The sequence below is a fragment of the Nerophis lumbriciformis genome, linkage group LG13 (genome assembly GCF_033978685.3).
Source record: "Nerophis lumbriciformis linkage group LG13, RoL_Nlum_v2.1, whole genome shotgun sequence".
Taxonomy (NCBI): domain Eukaryota; kingdom Metazoa; phylum Chordata; class Actinopteri; order Syngnathiformes; family Syngnathidae; genus Nerophis; species Nerophis lumbriciformis.
Genome location: NC_084560.2, coordinates 14,409,810 through 14,437,711, shown reverse-complemented (window position 1 = coordinate 14,437,711; position 27,902 = coordinate 14,409,810). Strand labels below are relative to the sequence as shown.

Below are 27,902 nucleotides of genomic sequence, written 5' to 3'. Positions count from 1 at the left end.
CCGTCATTGTTTTGAAAAAAATAAGTTTGTGTATACATGAGAGCAGGGCCGGCCCGTGGCATAGGCCGTATAGGCAAATGCTAAGGGCGCCGTCCATCAGGGGGCGCCACGCCAGTGCCACAAATGTTGGAGAAAAAAAAAAAAGGTTGATACTATTATTTCTAAATACAAAAAATAATCCCACGTTAATTAAAATGCAAAGTAAAGCCTATTTAATAGAAATATTATTTGTTACAACATTACACCCCCCACCCCCCCACCCCCGCACGGTGCGCCCCCTCCCTTCCCGTATCATGACTCTTTTTGGACGTCACCACATCAAAAAATCAACATAAGATGTCAAAACGGCCAAAACTGTCAGGTGCCCAGGGAAGAAAAAAGAGAAAAGAAGAGGAGGAGAAACGAGAAAAGACAGAGGTAGCAGGTAGGTAACGTTAGCCTACATGAAATTATTTGTCTGTTACAGAATGTGATAGTAACCTGGCTTTTTAGCATTAAGCTAATGTTACATGATTCGGCAATTGCTAATCAATAAATAGCTAGTTCTGTTTTAACGTCGGGTTAATATTGTGGAGGGGGCTAAATTGTTATGGAAAATAATAATGTAACGTTAGGTAATTACAGTACTCCCACCTTACATTCCTCAGGGACATTTGTATTAGATCTTTTAAGCAGGTGTTTTTTGTTTACATTGTTATTGCCTTCTGGTTAGCTAATGTTTGCCCTGCAGGTAATAGTCACTTTTCCACCCCTTATATATTAGGTATAGTTGTAAGTAAAAAAAAAAAAAGGTCAAAGACAAAGCTATTCGGTTTCTTGTGAGTATATACACTTCAATGCCGATGTGGGGGGGCGCCACCTAAAATCTTGCCTAGGGTGCCAGATTGGTTAGGGCCGGGCCTGCATGAGAGCATCGGCTCAAGAGAAGCCGAATGATATAAAAGCAAGCCAGATTGGTTATTTTGCACTTTTGACTTTATTTGATGTAATAAAGAGAATTAGAGCATCATTGTATTGTTTGTTGATCACTTACCTGGTCTCATATGATTGTGTTTGCAAAACCCATGAAGTTGTCACGTTGTGTAAATGGTAAATAAAAAGAGAATGCAATTATTTGCAAATCCTTTTCAACTTATATTCAATTTAATAGACTGCAAAGACAAGATATTTCATGTTCACACTGAGAAACTTTGTCTTTTTTTTTTTTGCAAATGATCATGAACTTAGAATTTATTGGCAGCAACACATTGAAAGAAAGTTGTCAAAGAGGCATTTTTACCACTGTGTTACATGGCCTTTCCTTTTAACAATACTCAGTAAAGGTTTGGGAACTAAGGAGACACATTTTTGAAGTGGAATTATTTCCCATTCTTGCTTGATGTACAGCTTAAGTTGTTCAACAGTCTCCCTTCTGATATTTTAGTCTTCATATTTTCAATGGGAGACAGGTCTGGACTACAGGCAGGCCAGTCTAGTACCCGCACTCTTTTACTATGAAGCCACACTGTTGTAACACGTGGCTTGGCATTGTCTTGCTGAAATAAGCAGGGGCGTCCATGATAACGTTGCTTGGATGGCAACATATGTTGCTCCAAAACCTGTATGTACCTTTCAGCATTAATGGTGCCTTCACAGATGTGTAAGTTACCCATGCCTCGGCCACTAGTACAACCCCATACCATCACACATGCTGCCTTTTACACTTTGTGCCTAGAACAGTCCGGATGGTTCTTTTCCTCTTTGGTCCGGAGGACACGACGACCACAGTTTCCAAAAACAAATTGAAATGTAGACTCGTCAGACCACTGAACACTTTTACACTTTGCATCAGTCCATCTTAGATGAGCTCAGGCCCAGCGAAGCCGGCGGTGTTTCTGGGTGTTGTTGATAAATGGCTTTGGCTTTGCATAGAGTTTTAACTTGCACTTACAGATGTAGCGACCAACTGTAGTTACTGACAGTGGTTTTCTGAAGTGTTCCTGAGCCCATGTGGTGATATCCTTTACACACCGATGTCGCTTTTTGATGCAGATTAATAATCAAATTTTACAGTTTGTCCCTCATAATGTTGACAAAATAATAGGTAGATATATGACACAATATCTTAATGCATACCTCAGCAGACTAATTAGGAGTCTTTGTTTGTTTACTTACTACTAAAAGACAAGTTGTCTAGTATGTTCACTATTTTATTCAAGGACTAAATTGCAATAATAAACATATGTTTCATGTATCCTAAGATTTTTTTGTTGAAAGAAAGCCAATAATGACATTGTTTGTGGTCCCCTTTATTTAGAAAAGTATCGAAATACATTTTGATGTCAGGACAACCCGAGTTGTGTCCAAAAATAAAAAAGGCAAACAATGAAACAAAATACGTTTTCATACTATATATGTGCAGTCAGACAAATGTTGTCCAACAATGTATCGAATTTGAATGATCTGAATTTAACACCGACTGTTGATCACGTGACCTGCCTCTCTACCATTGAAAGTTCACTTTTGTTAACTGTGTCTAGATTACAACAAATTAAGGTGCAAATCTTTATTGCGTGTTGCATTCGCTGATTAGTTTCCAATATTCAACTAGATCCTGAACCATTACTCCCCCTTCTCTACATGGCGAAATAATCCCATCAAAATAATAATCATGGTAACATTTTTCTTAGTGTGAATAAAAATGTATTTGAACTTGTAAACATCTCATTCAAATATTGGTACATCTAAATTAGGTTTTAGAATTACAAATATGTTTAATTTTATTACCAAAAGACAAGATTGAATCGTTGGCAACAGCACCCTCTTGTGTCGAAGAGCCGGAACTGTGTTGCTAAGCAACAATACAACACAGAGTGGAAGGTGGCAAAAAGCCAGCAACAGTTGTGTGTTGGATTTATGACGAATTGTATGGAATAATAGCAGTAAGCTGCTAAACCGGAAACATGTCGTCGGTAGTTCAACATGGACGACGGAGAGGATCCAGTAAAAGTGGTGAGTTGATATACTTTTTTTTTAGATTTAGAATTTCACGACTTTTAATAGACACAGAACAATATATACAAACCCCGTTTCATTATGAGTTGGGAAATTGTGTTAGATGTAAATATAAACGAAATACAATGATTTGCAAATCATTTTCAACCCATATTCAGTTGAATGCACTACAAAGACAACATATTTGATGTTCAAACTCATAAACTTTTTTTTTTTTTGCAAAAAAATAATTAACTTAGAATTAAATGGCTGCAACAAGTGCCAAAGTAGTTGGGAACGGGCATGTTCACCACTGTGTTACATGGCCTTTCCTTTTAACAACACTCAGTAAACGTTTTGGGAACTGAGGAGACTCATTTTTTAAGCTTCTCAGGAGGAATTCTTTCCCATTCTTGCTTGATGTACAGCTTAAGTTGTTCAACAGTCCGGGGGTCTCCGTTGTGGTATTTTAGGCTTCATAATGCGCCACACATTTTCAATGGGAGACAGGTCTGGACAACAGGCAGACCAGTCTAGTACCCGCACTCTTTTACTATGAAGGCACGTTGATGTAACTCGTGGCTTGGCATTGTCTTGCTGAAATAAGCAGGGGCGTCCATGGTAACGTTGCTTGGATGGCAACATATGTTGCTCCAAAACCTGTATGTACCTTTCAGCATTAATGGCGCCTTCACAGATGTGTAAGTTACCCATGTCTTGGGCACTAATACACCCCCATACCATCACAGATGCTGGCTTTTCAACTTTGCGCCTATAACAATCCGGATGGTTATTTTCCTCTTTGGTCCGGAGGACACGACGTCCACAGTTTCCAAAAACAATTTGAAATGTGGACTTGTCAGACCACAGAACACTTTTCCACTTTGTATCAGTCCATCTTAGGTGAGCTCAGGCCCAGCGAAGCCGACGGCGTTTCTGGGTGTTGTTCATAAACGGTTTTCGCCTTGCACAGGAGAGTTTTAACTTGCACTTACAGATGTAGCGACCAACTGTAGTTACTGACAATGGGTTTCTGAAGTGTTCCTCAGCCCATGTGGTGATATCCTTTACACACTGATGTCGCTTGTTGATGCAGTACAGCCTGAGGGATCGAAGGTCACGGGCTTAGCTGCTTACGTGCAGTGATTTCTCCAGATTCTCTGAACCCTTTGATGATATTACAGACCGTAGATGGTGAAATCCCTAAATTCCTTGCAATAGCTGGTTGAGAAAGGTTTTTCTTAAACTGTTCAACAATTTGCTCACGCATTTGTTGACAAAGTGGTGACCCTCGCCCCATCCTTGTTTGTGAATGACTGAGCATTTCATGGAATCTACTTTTATACCCAATCATGGCACCCACCTGTTCCCAATTTGCCTGTTCACCTGTGGGTGTCAAGACTTGGTCCTGGGTGTTTACTTTTCCGGGATGCAACGGAAAGTTAGCATGGGCGAGACGGGAATGAAGGTACATGATTTATTTATATTTATCAAAAAAAAGGAATAAACAAAAAGCGCGCACAGAGGCGGAGAATAAACTATGAAACCAAAAGACTATAGCAAAAAAGTACAAACAAAAAACACGCACAATGGCGGAGAACAAACTATGAAACCAAAAAGACTATAAACATGGAACAAAAACTTACTTGGCTTGGCATGAAGTGCGCAGAGGTACATAGAGTGTGACAGGGGTAAGTATGCAGGGATGTCGTCAGGACGAACAACAGAAAATGAAAAGCTTAAATAACACAGACATGATTAACGAAAACAGGTGCGTGACTCAAAACGTGAAACAGGTGCGTGACGTGACAGGTGAAAACTAATGATTGCTATGGTGACAAACAAGAGTGCACAATGAGTCCAAACGTGGAACAGGTGAAACTAATGGGTAATCATGCAAACAAGACAAGGGAGTGAAAAGCCAGAAACTAAACAAAACATGACTTAAAACAAAACATGATTACACAGACATGACAGAGCCCCTCCCTTAAGGACAGATACCAGATGTCCATAAAAAAATTAACAAGAGTCATGGGAGGGCGGGAGGGGGACATGGCGGTGTGTCGCCAGACCACGTGTCCCCGTATCCACCGGGGCAGAGTTAGGTGGCGGCGGCGAGTGGAACGCCGCTGCAGCAGGCGAGGCGGGCGCCCAGGGAATGGCCACATTCGTGGCCGACTGGGAGGTGGGCGCACTTGGCGTGGCGGGCGACCAGGTAGCGGCCATATCCGTGGCCGACGAGGAGGAAGGCGCGTCGTCACCTTTGCAGGCGTGGCAGCTCGGCGTGGCAAGTCAGGCGGCGAAGCTCGGCGTGGCGCGTCCGGCGGCAAAGCTCGGCGTGGGTCTTGGTCTTGGTCTAGGTGTGGGTCTTGGTCTTGGTCTAGGCGTGGGTCTTGGTCTTGGTCTAGGCGTGGGTCTTGGTCTAGGCGTGGGTCTTGGTCTTGGCATGGCGGAGCTGCGACTGGCGGCACTTGGCGTCGTGGAGCTGCGACTGGCGGCACTTGGCGTCGTGGAGCTGCGACTGGCGGCACTTGGCGTCGTGGAGCTGCGACTGGCGGCACTTGGCGTCGTGGAGCTGCGACTGGCGGCACTTGGCGTCTTGGAGCTGCGACTGGCGGCACTTGGCGTCTTGGAGCTGCGACTGGCGGCACTTGGCGTCTCGGAGCTGCGACTGGCGGCACTTGGCGTCTCGGAGCTGCGACTGGCGGCACTTGGCGTCTCGGAGCTGCGACTGGCGGCACTTGGCGTCGTGGAGCTGCGACTGGCGGAACTTGGCGTGGTGGGTCTTGGTCTTGGACTTGGCGTGGAGGGTCTTGGTCTTGGACTTGGCGTGGAGGGTCTTGGTCTTGGACTTGGCGTGGAGGGTCTTGGTCTTGGTCTTGGCGTGGAGGGTCTTGGTCTTGGACTTGGCGTGGAGGGTCTTGGTCTTGGACTTGGCGTGGAGGGTCTTGGTCTTGGACTTGGCGTGGAGGGTCTTGGTCTTGGACTTGGCGTGGAGGGTCTTGGTCTTGGATTTGGCGTGGAGGGTCTTGGTCTTGGACTTGGCGTGGAGGGTCTTGGTCTTGGACTTGGCGTGGAGGGTCTTGGTCTTGGAGTGGAGGGTCTTGGTCTTGGTCTTGGCGTGGAGGGTCTTGGTCTTGGACTTGGCGTGGAGGGTCTTGGTCTTGGACTTGGCGTGGAGGGTCTTGGTCTTGGACTTGGCGTGGAGGGTCTTGGTCTTGGTCTTGGCGTGGAGGGTCTGGTGCTAGCCGTGGAGCAGCGACAGGTGCTAGCCTTGGAGCAGCGACAGGTGCTAGCCTTGGAGCAGCTAGCCGTGGTGCTAGCCTTGGAGCAGGTGGAGGTGGCCTAGCTGGGGGTTGCGGCTTGGCAGGTCGGAAGACTGGTGAGGGCGGTCGTGCTGGAGGCTGTGGCTTGACGGGTCGGAAGACTGGTGAGGGCGGTCGTGCTGGAGGCTGTGGCTTGACAGGTCGGAAGACTGGTGGTGGCGGCCGTGCTGGAGGCTGTGGCTTGACATGGTGATGCAGAGCCACCCCACCTACACAGCTCCCGACCCCAGCCCCCCCCTCAAGGGGCGGATACCAGACGCGCTCTCTGCGGTCTGGAACTCTCTCTAGGGGTGGGCGGGGGGAGGCAGAAACGTCCCCTTTAAATTGTTCAAAATGTCTATTTTCTACCTGTGATATTGTGGGTGAAAAAATTTTTTTTGTGACTTGGGCGTGACTTGAGTCCTGGGGGGCGGGGAATCAAAAGAAAAAGAATTCAGGAAAAAAAAATCCTGGTTTTTGACGTCATCAGGGCGAAGCCGGGCTGGCTGCTGCTTGCTTCCGCCCGGAGGGGGAGGGGCATGTGGGAGCGGCGTGTCCTGCAGGCTCGCGGAAGTTCTTCCTGACGTCCTTCGTCTTTGGCGGCGCTTCCGTGGCTGAGGTGACGCTGTGTCGTCCTGGGACCAAATGAAGTCTCTGTACTCCACGGAGGAGTAGCGCAGAGTTTCCTCCTCCATCGCGCACAGGACCGCCCAAGAAGCCTCGTCCAAAATGTCCAACTCGGCCAACTTAGGTGCGGAAAAGCGGGTCTGCTGACGACCTACTGTCAAGACTTGGTCCTGGGTGTTTGCTTTTCCGGGATGCAACGGAAAGTTGGCACGGGCGAGACGGGAATGAAGGTACATGATTTATTTATATTTATCAAAAAAAAGGAATAAACAAAAAGCGCGCACAGAGGCGGAGAATAAACTATGAAACCAAAAGACTATAGCAAAAAAGTACAAACAAAAAACACGCACAATGGCGGAGAACAAACTATGAAACCAAAAAGACTATAAACATGGAACAAAAACTTACTTGCCTTGGCATGAAGTGCGCAGAGGTACATAGAGTGTGACAGGGGTAAGTATGCGGGGATGTCGTCAGGACGAACAACAGAAAATGAAAAGCTTAAATAACACAGACATGATTAACGAAAACAGGTGCGTGACTCAAAACGTGAAACAGGTGCGTGACGTGACAGGTGAAAACTAATGGTTGCTATGGTGACAAACAAGAGTGCACAATGAGTCCAAACGTGGAACAGGTGAAACTAATGGGTAATCATGCAAACAAGACAAGGGAGTGAAAAGCCAGAAACTAAACAAAACATGACTTAAAACAAAACATGATTACACAGACATGACAGTGGGATGTTCCAAATAAGTGTTTGATGAGCATTCCTCAACTTTATCAGTGTTTTTTGCCACCTTTCCCAACTTCACGTGTTGCTGGCATCAAATTCTAAAGTTAATGATTATTTGCAAAAAAAAAATGTTTATCAGTTTGAACATCAAATATGTTGTCTTTGTAGCATATTCAATTGAATATGGGTTGAAAATAATTTGCAAATCATTGTATTCCGTTTATATTTACATCTAACACAATTTCCCAACTCATATGGAAACGGGGTTTGTACATCAATTTACACGACCGTATGAATTTAACTTTCAGCAAGCTACTTGTTTTACTTCTTTGCAATTCAGCACATGTGTCTTACCATTTCTGGATAAATGAATAAACTGCAAAAGGAAAAAGAATATATGCATAACATTACAATATTTTCCTGCAAATACTGAAATGTGCATTAAACATTGACGGCCATTGTAGGATGTTTGCGATCACAAATAAAACAGATGTTTGTTGATTTATTAACTCCAGCAGAAGACATCACTCAGCTTCCAGATCTCCATCAGATCACCGTTTTAAGCAAAGCCGACTGGCTAAGGATCCAGGACCAGACGAACCGTGTGGACAAGGAGAAGGAGCGCCTGATGGAGGCCAAAAGGCAAAGAGAGTTTCTCCACCACAAATCCAAAGAGATGGCCAAACTGTGGCCCAACACCCTCGCTGTAAGTCCACTGTGCTCGCAACGTCAAACAACTAGGTCACAAACACGTGTTTCTTCTTCAAGGGTCAAAGGCAGAAAAAGCTGGAAGCAAAGAAAATCCGCGACCAGATGGAGGAGGACAAAAGGAAACTGATTGATAAGGAAGAGGCCAAATACAGAGAGGAAATGCGCAGAGAGGCCCTTGCAAAGGCAAAGAAGCAGCTGTACTACCAGACAGAGCGAGTGACAGGACTTCACGTTAGTATGACACATTTCTACTTTAAGACCTCAGGGATTGTGCGAGTTTTGAAACATGCTTAGACAAGAAGTAAATACAAACCCCGTTTCCATATGAGTTAGGAAATTGTGTTAGATGTAAATATAAACGGAATACAATGATTTGCAAATCATTTTCAACCCATATTCAATTGAATGCACTACAAAGACAAGATATTTGATGTTCAAACTCATTAACTTTATTTTTTTTTGCAAATAATAATTAACTTAGAATTTCATGGCTGCAACACGTGCCCAAGTAGTTGGGAAAGGGCATGTTCACCACTGTGTTACATGGCCTTTCCTTTTAACAACACTCAGTAAACGTTTGGGAACTGAGACACATTTTTTAAGCTTCTCAGGTGGAATTCTTTCCCATTCTTGCTTGATGTACAGCTTAAGTTGTTCAACAGTCCGGGGGTCTCCATTGTGGTATTTTAGGCTTCATAATGCACCACACATTTTCAATGGGAGACAGGTCTGGACAACAGGCAGACCAGTCTAGTACCCGCACTCTTGAACTATGAAGCCAAGTTGATGTAACACGTGGCTTGGCATTGTCTTGCTGAAATAAGCAGGGGCGTCCATGGTTACGTTGCTTGGATGGCAACATATGTTGCTCCAAAACCTGTATGTACCTTTCAGCATTAATGGCGCCTTCACAGATGTGTAAGTTACCCATGTCTTGGGCACTAATACACCTCCATACCATCACAGATGCTGGCTTTTACACTTTGCGCCTATAACAATCCGGATGGTTCTTTTCCTCTTTTATTCGGAGGACACGACGTCCACAGTTTCCAAAAAACAATTTGAAATGTGGACTCGTCAGACCACAGAACACTTTTCCACTTTGTATCAGTCCATCTTAGATGAGCTCAGGCCCAGCGAAGCCGACGGCGTTTCTGGGTGTTGTTGATAAACGATTTTCGCCTTGCATAGGAGAGTTTTAACTTGCACTTACAGATGTAGCGACCAACTGTAGTTACTGACAGTGGGTTTCTGAAGTGTTTCTGAGCCCATGTGGCGATATCCTTTACACACTGATGTCGCTTGTTGATGCAGTACAGCCTGAGGGATCGAAGGTCACGGGCTTAGCTGCTTACGTGCAGTGATTTCTCCAGATTCTCGGAACCCTTTGATGATATTACAGACCGTAGATGGTGAAATCCCTAAATTCCTTGCAATAGCTGGTTGAGAAAGGTTTTTCTTAAACTGTTCAACAATTTGCTCACGCATTTGTTGACAAAGTGGTGACCCTCGCCCCATCCTTGTTTGTGAATGACTGAGCATTTCATGGAATCTACTTTTATACCCAATCATGGCACCCACCTGTTCCCAATTTGCCTGTTCACCTGTGGGATGTTCCAAATAAGTGTTTGATGAGCATTCCTCAACTTTATCAGTATTTGTTGCCACCTTTCCCAACTTTTTTGTCATGTCTTGCTGGCATCAAATTCCAAAGTTAATGATTATTTGCACAAAAAAAAATGTTTATCAGTTTGAACATCAAATATGTTGTATTTGTAGCATATTCAACTGAATATGGCTTGAAAAGGATTTGCAAATCATTGTATTCCATTTATATTTACATCTAACACAATTTCCCAACTCATATGGAAACGGGGTTTGTAATTCAAGGCGCTGGTTTATATTGTATGCACTATTTCCAGATACTACGAATGTACAGTATATGAGCATCAGAGAAATGTGTCTAAATGGATAGTTTTCCCCAAAAGTAAGGACATCCCTCACGTTTTCAGCATACTGTACATCTTAATGTGACAGAAATCAAACTTGCGTCTACAGTCAGTTTTCTTGCTCCCTCATTTTCATACGACTGTTTTTTCAACAAAAATAATTGCCAAAAATAGGTCCAGGGTTTTGTAGATGGTCTCTGCTATGAATAAACACTGGATTCACGCCGTGGTGACTCGGTCCGCGCTTTTTTTCTTTTTAAGTGCGGCTCCAAAGTAAGTCATCACGAGGCCAGGCGAAGTTGCAAGTTGTAGCTTACTGCTGTGTAGTAGCGGATTCTCTACAGTGTTGTGCGATTAAACAAAGTGGTATGCACACATGATCTATGAGTTCCTGAATGGTCTATGCCAGGGGTCGGCAACCCAAAAATGTTGAAAGAGCCATATTGGACCAAAAATACAAAAACAAATCTGTCTGGAGCCGCAAAAAATTAAAAGCCATATTACATACAGATAGTGTGTCATGAAATATAAATTGAATTAATAGGACTTAAAGGAAACTAAATGAGCTCAAATATACCTACAAATGAGGCATAACGATGCAATATGTACATATAGCTAGCCTAAATAGCATGTTAGCATCGATTAGCTTGCAGTCATGCAGTGACCAAATATGTCTGATTAGCACTACACACAAGTCAATAACATCGACAAAACTCACCTCTGTGGAAAGTTTGGTGGACAAAATGAGACAGAAAAAGAAGTGGCATAAAACATGTCCTATAAAGTCGGAGAAAGTTATACATGTAAACAAACTAAGGTGAGTTCAAGGACCGCCAAAATTAGTAGGACAAAACGGCGCTCGCCAAATACTCGAATCAGTGAAGCATGTTCAATATAAACAGTGTGCTTTGTAACAATTAGGGAGGCTTGTGTCATGTTTGTCCTCCTACAGAAACCATATTAAAACAAAAAATAGATTTTTTTCCCCTCATCTTTTTCCATTTTTCATACATTTTTTAAAAAGCTCCAGAGAGCCACTAATGCGGCGCTAAAGAGCCGCATGCGGCTCTAGAGCCGCGGGTTGCCGACCCCTGGTCTATGCAAACACGTCTTCACTAAAGGTAAAATTGACTTAAATGTTAATTTGCATCTTTTGTTGTCATTTGTATGTATCTCACATTGGTTTTTTTTGCATGTATTTGTTCTATATTGAAAGAGACTTTAGGGGACAATAGTGCTATACACAAACCACTGCCCTTTGTCACCGATTCTGTTCATAACTTTTATGGACAGAATTTCTAGGCGCAGTCAAGGCGTTGAGGGGATCCGGTTTGGTGGCTGCAGGATTAGGTCTCTGCTTTATGCAGATGATGTGGTCCTGATGGCTTCATCTGGCCAGGATCTTCAGCTCTCACTGGATCAGTTCGCAGCCGAGTGTGAAGTGACTGGGATGAGAATCAGCACCTCCAAGTCCGAGTCCATGGTTCTCGCCCGGAAAAGGGTGGAGTGCCATCTCCGGGTTGAGGAGGAGATCTTGCCCCAGGTGGAGGAGTTCAAGTACCTCGGAGTCTTGTTCACGAGTGAGGGAAGAGTGGATCGTGAGATCGACAGGCGGATCGGTGCGGCGTCTTCAGTAATGCGGACGCTGTATTGATCTGTTGTGGTGAAGAAGGAGTTGAGCCGGAAGGCAAAGCTCTCAATTTACCAGTCGATCTACGTTCCCATCCTCACCAACGGCATACTTGCCAACCCTCCCGGATTTTCCGGGAGACTCCCGAAATTCAGCGGCTCTCCCGAAAACCTCCCGGGACAAATTTTCTCCCGAAATTCTCCCGAGATTCAGGTGGAAATTCAGACCGCTAACCAACAATATAAACAGCGTACCTGCCCAATCACGTTATAACTGTAGAATGATCGAGGGCGAGTTCTTGGTTTCTTATGTGGGTTTATTGTTAGGCAGTTTCATTAACGTCCTCCCAGCGCGGTAACAACACACAACAACAGCAGTCACGTTTTTGTCTACCGTAAAGCAGTTCGTCTGCCGTAAACAGCAATGTTGTGACACTCTTAAACAGGACAATACTGCCATCTAGTGCATTTGATGAAAGCACTTTTGTGCGTGCCACACAGCAATGCATCATCAGAGAGGGTGTTCAGCATGGTTCGAAAAATAGTGACAAAAAATAGAACAAGGATGAACAATTCAACCCTTAACTCAACAATGAGTAGATGAGTGTTATGTGTGTATATGTGTAAATAAATGAACACTGAAATTCAAGTATTTATTTTATATATATAATAAAATAAATATATATTTAGCTAGAATTCACTGAAAGTCAAGTATTTCATATATATATATATATATATATATATATATATATATATATATATATATATATATATATGAAATACTTGACTTAGTATTTCGTCAATTATTTCTTATATATACTGCATATATATATATATATATATGAAATACTTGACTTGGTGAATTCTAGCTGTAAATATACTCCTCCCCTCTTAACCACGCCCCCCCCCCCCCCCGAAATCGGAGGTCTCAAGGTTGGCAAGTATGACCTACGGTCATGAGCTTTGAGTTATGACCGAAAGGACAAGATCACGGGTACAAGCGGCCGAAATTAGTTTCCTCCGCCGGGTGGCGGTGCTCTCCCTTAGAGATAGGGTGAGAAGCTCTGTCATCCGGGAGGAGATCAAAATAAAGCCGCTGCTCCTCCACATGGAGAGGAGCCAGATGAGGTGGTTCAGGCATCTGCTCCGGATGCCACCCGAACGCCTCCCTAGGGAGGTGTTTAGGGCACGTCCGACCGGTAGGAGGCCACGGGGAAGACCCAGAACATGTTGGGAAGACTATGTCTCCCGGCTGGCCTGGGAACGCCTCGAGATCCCCCGGGAAGAGCTGGACGAAGTGGCTGGGGAGAGGGAAGTCTGGGCTTCCCTGCTTAGGCTGCTGCCCCCGGGACCCGACCTCGGATAAGCGGAAGAATATGGTTGGATGGAAACTACTGTAAAGTACAGTACAGGCCAAAAGTTTGGACACACCTTCTCATTCACAACACAACTGAAGGTCCCAACCCCATTGATAAAGCAAGAAATTCCACTAATCAACCCTGATAAGGCACACCTGTGAAGTGAAAACCATGTCAGGTGACTACCTCTTGAAGCTCACGGAGAGAATGCCAAGAGTGTGCAAAGCAGTAATCAGAACAAAGGGTGGCTATTTTGAAGAAACTAGAATATAAAACATGTTTTCAGTTATTTCATCTTTTTTTCCACGTGTTCATTCTTAATTTTGTAAATAGTCATGAAAATAAAGAAAACGCATTGAATGAGAAGGTGGCCTGTACTGTATATCTAAGTTTAATTTCTACAGTGTTGGCCCTTAATTTAAAAAATTGGTTGCGTTATTGTGAGGGGTGTACTCATTTTTTGAGCTCCTTTATGAGGCGATATCATGAAAAAGAATGAATCGATAACTAAGTGGGATAAGGACAAGAAAGAACTGCGTTTGAGTGTGAATGCAAAAAACAGTTCTACACTATTACACATTTTCAGAATTCGATTGCGCCAAAGATGATACAATTTGAAAATTTAGCCACCTTTTGGGGAAAAACCTCCGCTGCACATAAATGCATCATTTCCACCAGTTTATTGCCACATCAATTTGATCTTGGGCATATTATCATGAAAGAGTATTCACTAGAGTGCAGACAATCATTCATGCTCTTGGCAATAGTGATTTGTACTTCAGATTTCTATGTGGAGCTCCATCTGTTGGATGTGGTTGTTCACTACTGCCCCACTTGGCCCCAATGCATGTGGGCTCTAACAGTGGAAATATTTTACTGATTCCAAAGTTACTTGGGCCTCATAAGGAATTTGTTGTTAGTATTTGCATAATGCTGACAAAGCAACACAATGAGGATCACAACTGTGTGCCTTTTATTAGTGTTTGATCATTTAGAGCATGGGTGTCAAACTCTGGCCTGCTGGCCAAATTTGGCCCGCCGTGTAATTTCACTTGGCCCGTGAGGGGATATCAAATTAACACTAGAGCTGGCCCGCCGATTATATACAGCGGAGGTGCCGCGGTACACCGCTAATTCTCATACTTGCCAAACCTCCCGGGAGACTACCAAACTTTAGTACCCCTCCCGAGAATTGTAACGTCCCCTTTCCGTCCAGTCCAATGACTGCTGGCTCAGTTACATATGTGCGGCTTCACAGAAGTGAATGCAACGCATACTTGATCTTCAGCGATACAGGTCACACATATTTTTGTCCTCAAAATTCCACAGATTACTACACCCCATAATGACAATGTGAAAAGGTTTTTTGAAATTTTTTTTTTTTGCCAGTATAAAAACCTTTAACATTGTTAGAAATATACGCCACACTGTGAATCCACACCAAACAAGAATGACAAACACATTTTTGGAGAACATCCGCACAGTAACACGACATAAACACAACAGAACAAATACCCAGAATCCTTTGCAGCACTAACTTTTCCGGGATGCTACAATATAAACCCCCGCTACCTCCAACCCCCCCCCCCCCCCCACACACACACACATACACACCGGATAATGCACCCCCGGCCTAGAATGCAACCCGACGGGAGTGTTATATCAACTAAAGCCCACACTTAAAGTTTCCACGTGCAAGATTGAATGTATTTGAAAAAGTTATTTAATAAGAAGCCAAAAGTGCAAAAACAATAATGTTCGTGTTGGAGGAGTTGTGAATGAATGAAATATGAAATCCGTGCTCCAGTCTGCAGGTGTACCTAATGTTGTGGCCCAGCAGTGACTGCAGCACAGATTTTGGAGGTAGCGGGGGTGTATATTGTAGCGTCCCGGAAAAGTTAGTGCTGCATGGGATTCTGGGTATTTGTTCTGTTGTGTTTATGTTGTGTTACTGTGCGGATGTTCTCCGAAAATGTGTTCGTCATTCTTGTTTGGTGTGGATTCACAGTGTGGCGTATATTTCTAACAATGTTAAAGGCCTACTGAAATGCGATTTTCTTATTTAAACGGGGATAGCAGGTCCATTCTATGTGTCATACTTGATCATTTCGCGATATTGCCATCTTTTTGCTGAAAGGATTTAGTAGAGAACATCGACGATAAAGTTCGCAACTTTTGGTCGCTGATAAAAAAGCCTTGCCTGTACCGGAAGTAGCAGACGAGTAGCGTGACGTCACAGGTTGTGGAGCTCCTCACATCCGCACATTGTTTACAATCATGGCCACCAGCGGCGAAAGGGATTCGGACCGAGAAAGCCATTTCCCCATTAATTTGAGCGAGGATGAAAGATTCGTGGATGAGGAAAGTGAGAGTGAAGGACTAGAGGGCAGTGGGAGCGATTCAGATAGGGAAGATGCTGTGAGAGGCGGGTGGGACCTGATATTAAGCTGGGAATGACTAAAACAGTAAATAAACACAAGACATATATATATACTCTATTAGCCACAACACAACCAGGCTTATATTTAATATGCCACAAAATTAATCCCGCATAACAAACACCTCCCCCCTCCCGTCCATATAACCCGCCAATACAACTCAAACACCCGCACAACACTCAATCCCACAGCCCAAATACCGTTCACCTCCCCAAAATTCATACAGCACATATATTTCCCTAAAGTCCCCAAAGTTACGTACGTGAGACTTTTATGAGTAGGTTGCACAGTGAAGTACATATTCCGTACAATTGACCACTAAATGGTAACACCCGAATAAGTTTTTCAACTTGTTTAAGTTGATTCATGATACAGATATATATTATCATATATACTATCATCATAATACAGTCATCACACAAGATAATCATCAGGGTGTATACATTGAATTATTTACGTGACATGCACATAGCGGCACGCACGTACGGCAAGTGATCAAATGTTTGGAAGCGTACTCACAGTACCGTGTCTGTGTATCCAACTCAAAGTCCTCCTGGTAAGAGTCTCTGTTGTCCCAGTTCTCCACAGGCCAATGGTAAAGATTGACTGTCATCTTCCGGGAATGTAAACAATGAAACACCCACCGGCTGTGTTTGTGTTGCTAAAGTCGGCCGCAATACACCGCTTCCCTCCTACAGCTTTCTTCTTTGCGGTCTCCATTGTTCATTGAACAAATTGCAAAAGATTCACCAACACAGATGTCCAGAATACTGTGGAATTTTGCGATGAAACAGACGACTTAATAGCTGGCCATCATGCTGTCTCAAAATGTCCTCCACAATCCACCACGTCACGTGCTGACGTCATACCGAGACGTTTTCAGCAGGATATGTCGCACGAAATTTAAAATTGCACTTTAGTAAACTAACCCGGCCGTATTGGCATGTGTTGCAATGTTAAGATTTCATCATTGATGTATAAACTATCAGACTGCGTGGTCGGTAGTAGTTGGTTTCAGTAGGCCTTTAAAGTTGCTTATACTGGCACTCTCAGTGTAAACTGTATCGCTGTTGATGAAGTATGCTTTGCATTTACGTGTGTGTGCGTACAGGAGCCGCTCACATCTTGTGACTGGGCGGGCACATTTTTAGAAGGGATGAAAAGCGGACATGACGTCAGCTCGTAGAGAACGTTAAAAGCAGTGCCTGTAAGGCATGCCCCCAAGACTTCGGAATACGAGATATAATGACCGATGAACACCTTCGTTCGATAATGAAGGTTGCCTCAGCTCAAAGCCTGAGCCCCGACATTAATGAACTAGCATCCAAGAAAAGATGGCAGGTATCTGCCCTGGGCACATCAGATTAGATCAGTGTGTTGCAAACTGAGCAGTTTAAAGTTCTGAATGGTTGGTTTATTCATTATTTTACCGGTATTTTCAAATTTATTAGCCTGTGGAAAAAGTTAATGTTGATATTTACCTTAGAAGGCTGCACAATTTTTATTTAAATTGTATTTGGTATGCCATTGATATCTTACTTTGTTCAGTTTTAAATTTCGGCCCACTCTGTATTTGATTTTGACACCCCTAATTTAGAGCCATGGTGGGTTTTGTCCTCTATTCTTCTTGCAGCGTGCACTCTTGCTAACAGAAGTTCTGAAGGAAAGGGAGGCCCAAATGGAGCTAAAGCAAAGAAGAACAAGTGCTTCCAAAGAGATGGACAAAGAATATGTGGAGATGATGAAGGCCAGAGATGCTGAGGATTATAAAAGAGAGCAGGAGAAAGTACAACGGAGAAGATTGGAAAGGCAGGCTGTTGCAGAGAACCTAAAGAAGCAGTGGGTTTTAACATGGAACTTAATGCCTAGCAGCCTTCAACAGGATTGGAAATGGATTAAACACTATTCAATGTCTTGCAGGATTGAGGAAAATCAGTTGGCAAAAGAGCGGCAGAAGCTCGAGACCAAAAAGGATGGCGAAGAAATCCAACGCCATCAAGAGCTTTATCAGTGGGAGCTGAAAATGGAGGAAGAGACGCAAGCCAAGCAGAAGAGTGACTTCATGCTAACTCAGCTGGTAGGAAGGCCAGCGAGCACATTGACAACCAATCGTTCTGCTCCATGTATGACCTGCAAATGTGCGTTTTCAGGAGCACCTCACTCAGAGGGACATCTCAAAAGCGGAAGATATAGAAAAAACAGAGGCAGAAGAGGCCCAAAGAAAACTTTTCCTGTCTGCAAAGGAGAAAATGGTGAAGTTGAGGAGAGAGAAAGAAAAGGAGTTGCTCAAGTAAGAACCAGTGAGTGGTGTTTATCTACAAACCCCGTTTCCATATGATTTGGGAAATTGTGTTAGATTTATATATATATATAATATAAACGGAATACAATGATTTGCAAATCCTTTTCAACCCATATTCAATTGAATGCACTACAAAGACAAGATATTTGATGTTCAAACTCATAAACTTTATTTTTTTTTTGCAAATAATAACTTAGAATTTCATGACTGCAACACGTGCCAAGGTAGTTGGGAAAGGGCATGTTCACCACTGTGTTACATGGCCTTTCCTTTTAACAACACTCAGTAAACGTTTGGGAACTGAGGAGACACATTTTTTAAGTTTCTCAGGTGGAATTCTTTCCCATTCTTGCTTGATGTACAGCTTAAGTTGTTCAACAGTCCGGGGATCTCAGTTGTGGTATTTTAGGCTTCATAATGCACCACACATTTTCAATGGGAGACAGGTCTGAACTACAGGCAGGCCAGTCTAGTACCCGCACTCTTTTACTATGAAGCCACGTTGATGTAACACGTGGCTTGGCATTGTCTTGCTGAAATAAGCAGGGGCGTCCTTGGTAACGTTGCTTGGATGGCAACATATGTTGCTCCAAAAGCTGTATGTACCTTTCAGCATTAATGGCGCTTTCACAGATGTGTAAATTACCCATGTCTTGGGCACTAATACACCCCCATACCATCACACATGCTGGCTTTTCATCTTTGCGCCTATAACAATCCGGATGGTTCTTTTCCTCTTTGGTCCGGAGGACACGACGTTTACAGTTTCCAAAAACAATTTGAAATGTGGACTCGTCAGACCACAGAACACTTTTCCACTTTGTATCAGTCCATCTTAGATGAGCTCAGGCCCAGCGAAGCAGACGGCGTTTCTGGGTGTTGTTGATAAACGGTTTTCGCCTTGCATAGGAGTTTTAACTTGCACTTACAGATGTAGCGACCAACTGTAGTTACTGACAGTGGTTTTCTGAAGTGTTCCGGAGTCCATGTGGTGATATCCTTTACACACTGATGTCGCTTGTTGATGCAGTACAGCCTGAGGGATCGAAGGTCACGGGCTTAGCTGCTTACGTGCAGTGATTTCTCCAGATTCTCTGTCGGACTGTAGATGGTCAAATCCCTAAATTCCTTGCAATAGCTGGTTGAGAAAGGTTTTTCTTAAACTGTTCAACAATTTGCTCACGCATTTGTTGACAAAGTGGTGACCCTCGCCCCATCCTTGTTTGTGAATGACTGAGCATTTCATGGAATCTACTTTTATACCCAATCATGGCACCCACCAATTTGCCTGTTCAATGGTGGGATGTTCCAAATAAGTGTTTGATGAGCATTCCTCAATTTATCAGTATTTATTGCCACCTTTCCCAACTTCTTTGTCACGTGTTGCTGGCATCAAATTCTAAAGTTAATGATTATTTGAAAAAAAAAAGAAAAAGTTTATCATTTGAACATCAAATATGTTGTCTTTGTAGCATATTCAACTGAATATGGGTTGAAAATGATTTGCAAATCATTGTATTCCGTTTATATTTACATCTAACACAATTTCCCAACTCATATGGTTTGTACAATGGGTTATACTTGTATAGCGCTTTTCTACCTACAAGGTACTCAAAGCGCTTTGACAGTATTTCCACATTCACCCATTCACACACTGATGGCGGGAGCTGCCATGCAAGGCGCTAACCAGCAGCCATCAGGAGCAGGGGTGAAGTGTCTTGCCCAAGGGCACAACGGATGTGACTCGGATGGTAGAAGGTGGGGATTGAACCCAAGTAACCAGCAACCCTTTGATTGCTGGCACGGCCACTCTACCAAATGGTGACTCACCATTAGCGCTTTGTAGCAAAGGATTTTTTACAATGCAGAAAAAAAGCAAGGATTCATCTTCTCTTGGTTCTAGTCAGCACTTGTGCAGCAGCAGCAGAAGCATTGAGACTACAGAGTCAAAGTATAATATTTGTTTTTGTCCTTTTTTGCTCAGAGAAGTCCAGAATCACAGAGAGAAGATCATGGACAAACTGATAGTGGCTCAGCAGGAGCAGACGGATCAGAAGGAGCAGAAGGTGGCCGAGGCGGTCGCAGAGCAGGATTCAAAGAAAATGCAGCAAAAGTGGGAGGAGGATGAGAGACGGACGGCAATGATGAAGTCAATTACATCACATAGGGAACACATGGTAGCAAGTGTTGAACTGCTTTGAGAAAAGCCAAATGTCTCTATTGTCACACAAGTTGTGTTCCAACAGGTCCAAGAAATGGAGCAACATTACTTAATGAGAAAGGAGGAGGAAAGAGAATCGCTGGAGGCAAAGAAAAAAGATGACAGAATGTTCTCAGAGGAACAGAAACTGAAAATGAAGAACATCCAGCATGATCTTCAAAAGTTACAAGACTTCAATGCAAGCCAGATGGTAAATTATGATTAGAACTGTCATTATTATTCAGATTGGTACTACAGTGCATCTGGAAAGTATTCACAGCGCTTCACTTTTTCCATGTTACAGACCTTTTTCCAAAATGGAATAAATTCATTTTTGCCCTCAAAATTCTACAAATAATACCTCATAATGACAATGTGAAAAATATTTCTAGAAATGATAGTAAATGTATTAAAAATAAAAAACTAAGATATCACATGCACTTTGCTGATGCACCTTTGGCATCAATTACAGCCTCAAGTCTTTTTGAATACTCTACCACAAGCTTGGCACACCTACCTTTGGCAGTTTTACCCATTCCTCTTTGCGGCACCTCAAATTTTATTAGGTTGGATGGGAGGCGTCGATGCACAGCAACTTTCAGATTTTTAAAGTCATTTACAGAGTTGTCCTGAAGCCATTCCTTTGATATCTTGGCTGTGTGCTAAAGGTCGTCGTCCTGCTGAAAGAAGCGGCCTAGTCTGACTACAAGAGCACTCTGGTGCGGGTTATCATCCAGGATGTCTCTATTCTTTGCTGCATTCATCTTTGCCTCTATCCTGAGTAGTATCCCAGTTCCTGCCACTGTAAAACATACCCACAGCATGATGTTGCCACCACCATGCTTTACTGTAGGAATGGTATTGGCCTGGTGAAGAGTGGCGCTTGGTTTCCTCCAAACATGCTTGGCATTCACGCCAAAGAGTTCAATCTTTGTCTCATTAGGCCAAATAATGTTCCTCATGGTCCGACAGTCTTTTAGGTGCAATGCGGAAAACTTTTACAAAGAAATGGCTTCCATCTGGCCACTTACAGGTCTGATTGGTGGAATCCTGCAGAGATGGTTGTCCTTTAAGGTTCTTCACAGAGGAATGCTACAGCTGACAGAGCGACCATCGTGTTCTTGGTCATCTCTTTGAATAGGGCACTTCTCCTCCGAGTACTCAGTTAAGATGTCGGTCCAACTCTAGGAAGAGACCTGGTAGTTACAAACTTCTTCCATTTACGGATGATGAAAGCCACTGTGCTCATTGGGACCTTCGAGGCAGCAGATCATTTTTTTGTACCCTTTCCCAGATTTGTGCCTTGATACAACCCCGTCACACATGTCTACAGACTATTCCTTTGACTCAAGTGCGGGACTTTATGTATAAAGAGGTGTGCGCTTTCCCAAAACAAGTCCAACCAACTGAATTTACCACAGGTGGACTTCAATTAGGCTGTAGGAACATCGAGGGTGATCAGTTGAAACAGGATGCCCCTGAACTCTCTTTTGAGCCTCATGGCAAAAGCTCCGAATTAGGTATAAAAATAAAATGTATATCAATTTTGGAATTAATTGCGATTCTTGTTTGTAACAATTCCTAATCGATAAAAAAAAAAATCAAGAGCAGTGGTCAAAAATTCAACCAGAAGCTTGTAGATGGCTACCAAAAGCGCCTTATTGCAGTGAAACTTGCCAAGGGACACATTTTCAGTAGACCCATAATAAAATCATAAAAGAACCAAACAAGTATGTGCTCCAATCACCATCACAAAAAAATAAGAGTTGTAGAAATTATTGGAAACTCAAGACAGCCATGACAATATGTTCTTCACAAGTGTATGTAAACTTTTGACCACGACTGTATATTAAATTTAATCTGTATTTTCCAGCCAGGCAAATCATATTGTTGGTGTAGATGGCCATATTTGCTGTACAGATAAGTATGGAATACAAAAATGGATCAAAGCTGTTTGTCTATTTTATGGAGGAATGTAGTTAATCACAGAACTGGCACCCAATTTTATTATACAAGTATTCATTCTGAATCGAGAATCGATTCTTAATCGTATCATTATCTTCAAGAATCATATCGAATCATGTGGGGCCCAAAGATTCACAGCACTACTGTTAATACTTTTTAGTAAGATAGCAAAAAAATCTAAAAAAATAACACTTTCACATTGTTACTATGGTATAACAATGTGGAAAAAGTGAAGCGTTGAGAATACTTTCCGGATGCACTGTACATGTCCCTTACAGAAAATAATAACTTTACTTGCAAGTATGGTTTATCTTTAACTTGCTTAAGAAGAACTAAAATTAACTGCTTCCTTTAAAATGCAGGTAGAAAAACAGGCCAGGCAGCATCAATTAAAGAGAGCAGAACACAAATTTGAAGCAGAGAACCTACAGCTCTTTGCCGAAGAAGAAGAAGTGTTTAAGAAGTACTCATTGGAGGTGGTCCAAGCAGCAGCTGACGCTCAGCGCAAAGTCCTTCCACTTTACAAGGCTGTGAGGGATGGGGCCGCATGCGGTCCCAGTTTTACCCGGGCAAGACCTCGCTACCTTGTTCAGGATATGAGTGGAGCTGAAATGCCTAAATACGTCTCAGACAGCACCCGGAACATCAAGAAAATCCATGATGTTGTAAATATTGAAGAAGCAAAGAAAAGACTTGGGTTTACATGGTGACATAGGACCTTGTGATATCCTTTTTATCCAAGCAAGAACTGAATTTTCTTTAAAGATGTGAATTACTGGAATGCAATAATTATCACCTTAAGTGCTAGTAATTGCTGGAGATCTCACATTTGTGTTTTTTAATACCTTTTTAAAAGGAGAAGGGAGCTCCTAAAACAGCTTGTACAATAAAGACAATTCCAACAAGATTTCATGTTGTACTTGCAGCATTAGGTTTTTTTTCCATTTCAAAACACACAGGGGGCATCACTCGGTTGACAACAAGACGAACTGGCAAGAGATCATTAAAACGATTAAAACCTCTAGATCGGAGATAACCGTACAATAAAGTTTTATCAATTCTCATATTTGGCGGCCTCAAAACGATGTTAAATAACAATGAACTCAGTATAAAAAGATATTTTGCCGGTTGCGCCAAAAAAACAAAACTAAGCAAAAACCGAACTGTAGTCATACCGTTTAAAAGAGCAGCCTCAGATTGTTAACTTATAGGGGTGCTGGTTTTCAGTCCTCTATAGTGCACTTTAGCTTACCCTCTGTCTACCACCCACTAGTTGCTTCGGCTCAGGACTGCAACTAAGCCTAAGATCTACATTTTCAGCTTTTAAAGTTGTATTTTTATTACATGGGTTTCTTATTCTTTCCATTTTCTCAGTAGACAAATTCAGGTTTATTAACAGGAGCAAAGCTCACAAGACTGGTCTGTTGTTTCTGCTGCTTTAGTCCAGATCTTCCTGTTTTCAAGCATTGCATTCATACGGTGCAGCCTCTTGTGTATTGTTCAGCAATTTAAGGTTGCCAGATGTTATGGATGAACTGAGGAGGTGTGTGAGGAATGTCAGCAATTAGGTTGACAAATAGCTGCATGCTGAATGCGCACCGAGCTTTAGATAACAGATCTCAGTGGCTATCAGAGCTGGAACTAGAGCTTGAGCGATTCTTCTTGCGGTCATTCTTGCCTTTAGTGTTGCCTCTTTTCCTGTCTTTGGAGGTGCTTTTGGATCTTCTCCGTTTGGAATCTGAGCTCTTGCGGCGCTTGCGTCTATCGTCTCTATCGCTGTCAGAGCTGCTGCTGCTCCTGCTGCTGCTACTGCTGCTCCTTCTTCTTCTTCTCCTCTGGCTGTCTTTACGGAGCATTGAGCGATCTTTGCTCCGCCCTCTCCTACTGCTCTTGCTTCTAGAGCGCCTGCTCTTATGCAAATCTCTGGTCTTGCTTCGGTCTGGACTTTTCCCACGCTCCCTACTCCGGGATCTCCGTCTTTTGTCTTCCTTTTCATCGGTATGTCTTCTGTGTGTGCTCCTACTGCTTTCTCTGCCCCTCGCTCTGTCTTTTTCTCGTTTTTCCTCTTTATCCTTGGAAGTGGCACGTCCACCCTTCTCTCGGTTTCTGCTGCTGGATCTGTGCACATCCTTTGCATTTCTGTCTTTGCTTGGGGACTTGGTCCTTGGTTTCTCCCCATTGCTTGTTTTTGAATCCGCTTTCTGCTTATCATTAGACTCTTTCTCCTTAATTTTTTCCTTGCTCTGATCAGATTCAGACTGCTTTTCTTTCTTAGTCACAATTCGATCTTTGCTCCTTGAGCGATCTTTTTTGTCGCTACTTTTATGTCTGTGACTCTTTTCTTTACTTTTTGATCTCCTCTTTTCTCTGCTTTTTGACCTCTTACTTTTACTGTGGCTTTTAGATCTGGCTCTTTTCCTGTCCTTCTGCTTGCTTTTCTTTTCACCCTTTTCCACAGAGTCTTCCTTGCTTTTGGATCGCTGAGGCCGAGCTTTCTTGTCTTTTTTACCCTCATGTGCGTATTCCAGCTTGGTACCAGATGTTTGCCGTTCTCTCCTCTGTGAATTAGTAGCCTCGTCCTTCTCCTCGCTCATGTCACCTCTGGAAAAGAAAAGGATGAGATTGTCATTTACAGAACATTTCAACTAACTATTTATTCAGGCAACTTAGCAAGAATCAATCATGTTTTTGAAGGACATTTAGGAAGTGTTTCCATTTCGAGTGAAAGAAAATCAAATGAGAGCTGACAGTTTGACATTAAAGGGAAACTGCACTTTTTCCAATCTCTATGTAAGACAAGCACACAATTTGTCTTTTCTCGTCATCACATATCTTTTTGTTTATACAATAGCTAGTAAATAAAGGCAAGCAAAAATCTGCTTACACTGTAGCCTATGAGAGTTGTTCTATCCTGCCTATAAAGCACTTAAAAAAACATCCAAACACTTCCATCAATGCTTTATATACACACTGTAAGTATATATGTAATGTAGTAACATAATAACATTTAATATTTACGTATTTTGATCATTTAAAGCAGGGGTGCAAAAACTAATTTTAGCTCAGGGGTCACAGAGGAAAATCTGTTCCCAAGTGGGCCAGATTGGTAAAACCATGGCACGATAATTTAAGAATAAAGACAACTTCAGATTGTTTTCTTTGTTTAAAACTAGAACAAGCACAATCTGAAAACATACACATCATAATGTCTGTTTTTTTACTCTTAAGTGTTGCTGTTAATAGTATTATATCTTCATTTGTCGTGATTTATCATTTCTGAATAAATGATGTGATAATATTCACCAGTCAAATAGGTGGACTTGAGTCTGACAAAGTTTTAAAATGCTCCCATTGGTGTTAATTTTTAATATATCAAATTTCATAAATAGTAATATCAAAATCTAATTACAGGATGTTATTAATGTAATTTACTCATTTTCCTCAACTGATGTACTAACGCCTTCTCTTGCGGCAAGGAATACAAAAATTGGCATTGTGACATCCAAGTTGGCTCATCTAAGACATTTCCATGACGTGCTGTAATAAAAAAAGCTGTTGGAGGGGGATGAAAAATACTTTGAATGTCTTTGAGTTTCTCTGTTGCTCAGACAGCGCCTGCGCATACATGCTGCATCTGACGAGTTAAGATGCAGGGGAAGAAGGAAAAAATGGCACTTAAAAAGGTGCCATATGTAATAATGTCATGTAAAGTCGTCATTAAATGGCCCTGATATGTCAAAAGGCATTAATAAATCATGTTCTTTTCCAATACCTTTATAACTAATAACTGTAGTTCAGCCGGGATATGCTCATTTCAAAATTAGATTTACAGCCCCAAAATATTGTTATTGTTTTCATTTTGATGCACCGCCCTCCCCCGTTTGACCAGTTAAAAAGTCTGAGTGTGTCACATCCTAGTTACCAGTTACGCACCGCCCTCTTTGTCTGGCTACTGCCACTGGTAAAGTTACTAAATGTCAGACCTTAGTCAATTTAAAAGGCGTTGTTACGATTCTCAACTTATTCATTACAAAGCCAGGAACAAAACGAGGATTTGTATCGGGATGCCTTTGAAAGATTGAGACGATTGAAAGCGGAGATTTTTTCATCTGATGCCAAACTTGCTAATTTCCTCCTTGATAGGTAAGTCAGGCATTTACGTTTTCTTATTACTTGTAACAAATGGAATTGGACATTTGGTATGTAAACTATATTGTCCAATACAGTCTATGATCTTGTCTAACAAAGCTAGTATGTTCGTGCAATGAATGCTTTTAGCAAGCGAGCCCGGTCAATGACACATCGACATATAGGCTAACGGGGGGAAATATATGCCCTTTAGCCTATATGTCGATGTGTCTTCCAACTGAAAGGGCAAAGTATATTTTCGACAAATAAAGCCTATGTGGATATGGGTAGTGTCAGTCCCTATTTCATTCTCAATATGCTAGGGTTAACCCTACTACGTACATTGAGTGTTTTTAGTAAAATTGTGTCATTTAGGACATTTCTTAATTATTGCTCCTGTTTTCTTCTGTGCGACTAAATTATTTAATTTAATAGTATTTTACATAACATTCTGACTTAGGCTAGGCAAACAGCATAGTTTATATTTTGCATTCATGCTAAAAAAGTCCCACAGCACCAACATGATTCCATTTAATTCAAATTAGAATCTTATTTATGACATAGATTGGATCTGTACACTGGATATTATACCCGATTCAAACTGTCTGCATAATTATGCTAATTCTTTGCCGATCAGATAGGTTATGCTGTTGCAAAGCGCATTAGAGGGCCTTTTGATCACTAACACAATAATGAAGTTGCCATGACGACAACCAGCTCTGGCCTTTTTTCCACGCACTCTGATCAATGACAAACACTTTAAAAGTCAAGCATATTACCTGTCACCCTTAATCCAACGTTCTCCTGTGACTGCTCTCGTTCTCTGGCGCTGCAACTCTAAACGCCAGTGGGGAGGAGTTTCACTACGCCGAAAACGACCCCTCGATCTTGAAGTAGACCGGGAAGGAGTTCTGTACCTCTGGACAGTGGGAAACACAGATTAAGTTATCATGTGTGCTGATGGACAGGGGGGAAATGAATACAACGTTTTGCACATTTTGTAGGGCACAGTACTCACCCTGGGGCCCCTGCCTTTTATCTTTCTGCCAGATCGTGTCATAACCAGTCTTCTGTTGTAGGTTGACTGAGAATTGTGTCTCACACCAAAGCTGCAAAGAGGAAAAATGTTTAATAATAAGTTACTTTTTTATACTTGTAGGGAGATTAAGAAGGTTAATTAAACCTTTTTAACAGAGCTCCCGACAAAATAAGCGCAATGGAAGATACAGCAATTAGCCCTATAAAAATGTGTCGGACAGTGAATATTGCTTTCAACAAAATGGGGCATGGAAAGCCAGTTTTGGGTGTGAAATGTCAAAACCCTTTCTGAAGTATTTTAGCATTACCTTTAAAAAGGTCAGAAGAGCAACCTGGAAAGAAGTATTTTTGCCCAGTTAGTTGGCTGCCAATTTAGCAGGATCTTGGTGTAAACGGGGCTACAAATGTGTATGAATTAGAAATAATGTATGGTGGGGTCCGAAATTGGCTGCCACGTATCCATCGGTCTACCCCAGGGCATCTCTGGCTACAGATGTTGCTTACCGCCATATTTGTGTGAATGTAGAGTGAATAAAAAAAAAT

General features: G+C 42.4%; 2 protein-coding genes across 5 annotated transcripts in view; one reads left to right on the top strand and one right to left on the bottom strand.

The window, feature by feature from the left end:
• The first annotated feature begins 8 nt into the window (after nucleotides 1–8).
• On the top strand, nucleotides 9–22,903 carry cfap210 (cilia and flagella associated protein 210). 3 transcript variants are annotated; one of them, XM_061971662.1, is made up of 9 exons: nucleotides 9–424; nucleotides 8,157–8,347; nucleotides 8,410–8,583; nucleotides 17,360–17,565; nucleotides 17,647–17,803; nucleotides 17,877–18,016; nucleotides 20,013–20,205; nucleotides 20,275–20,439; nucleotides 22,556–22,903. In XM_061971662.1, exons 1-9 carry the CDS (start codon nucleotides 337–339, stop codon nucleotides 22,901–22,903), a joined length of 1,662 nt encoding a protein of 553 aa, XP_061827646.1. In that variant the 5' UTR covers nucleotides 9–336. The 3 variants fall into 3 exon arrangements, with proteins under 3 accessions (XP_061827646.1, XP_061827648.1, XP_061827647.1); XM_061971664.2 differs by lacking the exon at nucleotides 9–424 and adding an exon at nucleotides 2,717–2,991 and having other exon boundaries at nucleotides 8,160–8,347; XM_061971663.2 differs by lacking the exon at nucleotides 9–424 and adding an exon at nucleotides 2,718–2,991.
• Nucleotides 18,174–27,902, bottom strand: part of ppig (peptidylprolyl isomerase G (cyclophilin G)) — a 25,430-nt gene continuing 15,701 nt past the window's right edge. For both annotated transcript variants that reach the window (XM_061971657.2, XM_061971656.1), the window contains exons 11-13: nucleotides 27,340–27,430; nucleotides 27,101–27,240; nucleotides 18,174–24,794 (exon numbers count right to left, since the gene is read on the bottom strand). In XM_061971657.2, the coding sequence (XP_061827641.1) occupies nucleotides 23,813–24,794; nucleotides 27,101–27,240; nucleotides 27,340–27,430 (1,213 nt within the window). In that variant the 3' untranslated portion in view covers nucleotides 18,174–23,812. The remainder of the gene's footprint in view (nucleotides 24,795–27,100; nucleotides 27,241–27,339; nucleotides 27,431–27,902) is intronic.

Excerpts from the sequence above, each read along its gene's own strand:
- cfap210 (XM_061971662.1), top strand. The coding sequence starts at position 337 with ATGTCAAAACGGCCAAAACTGTCAGGTGCCCAGGGAAGAAAAAAGAGA. Across the intron at positions 17,804-17,876 it reads ACTTCATGCTAACTCAGCTG|GAGCACCTCACTCAGAGGGA; the intron begins GTAGGAAGGCCA and ends GTGCGTTTTCAG. Across the intron at positions 20,440-22,555 it reads ACTTCAATGCAAGCCAGATG|GTAGAAAAACAGGCCAGGCA; the intron begins GTAAATTATGAT and ends TTTAAAATGCAG.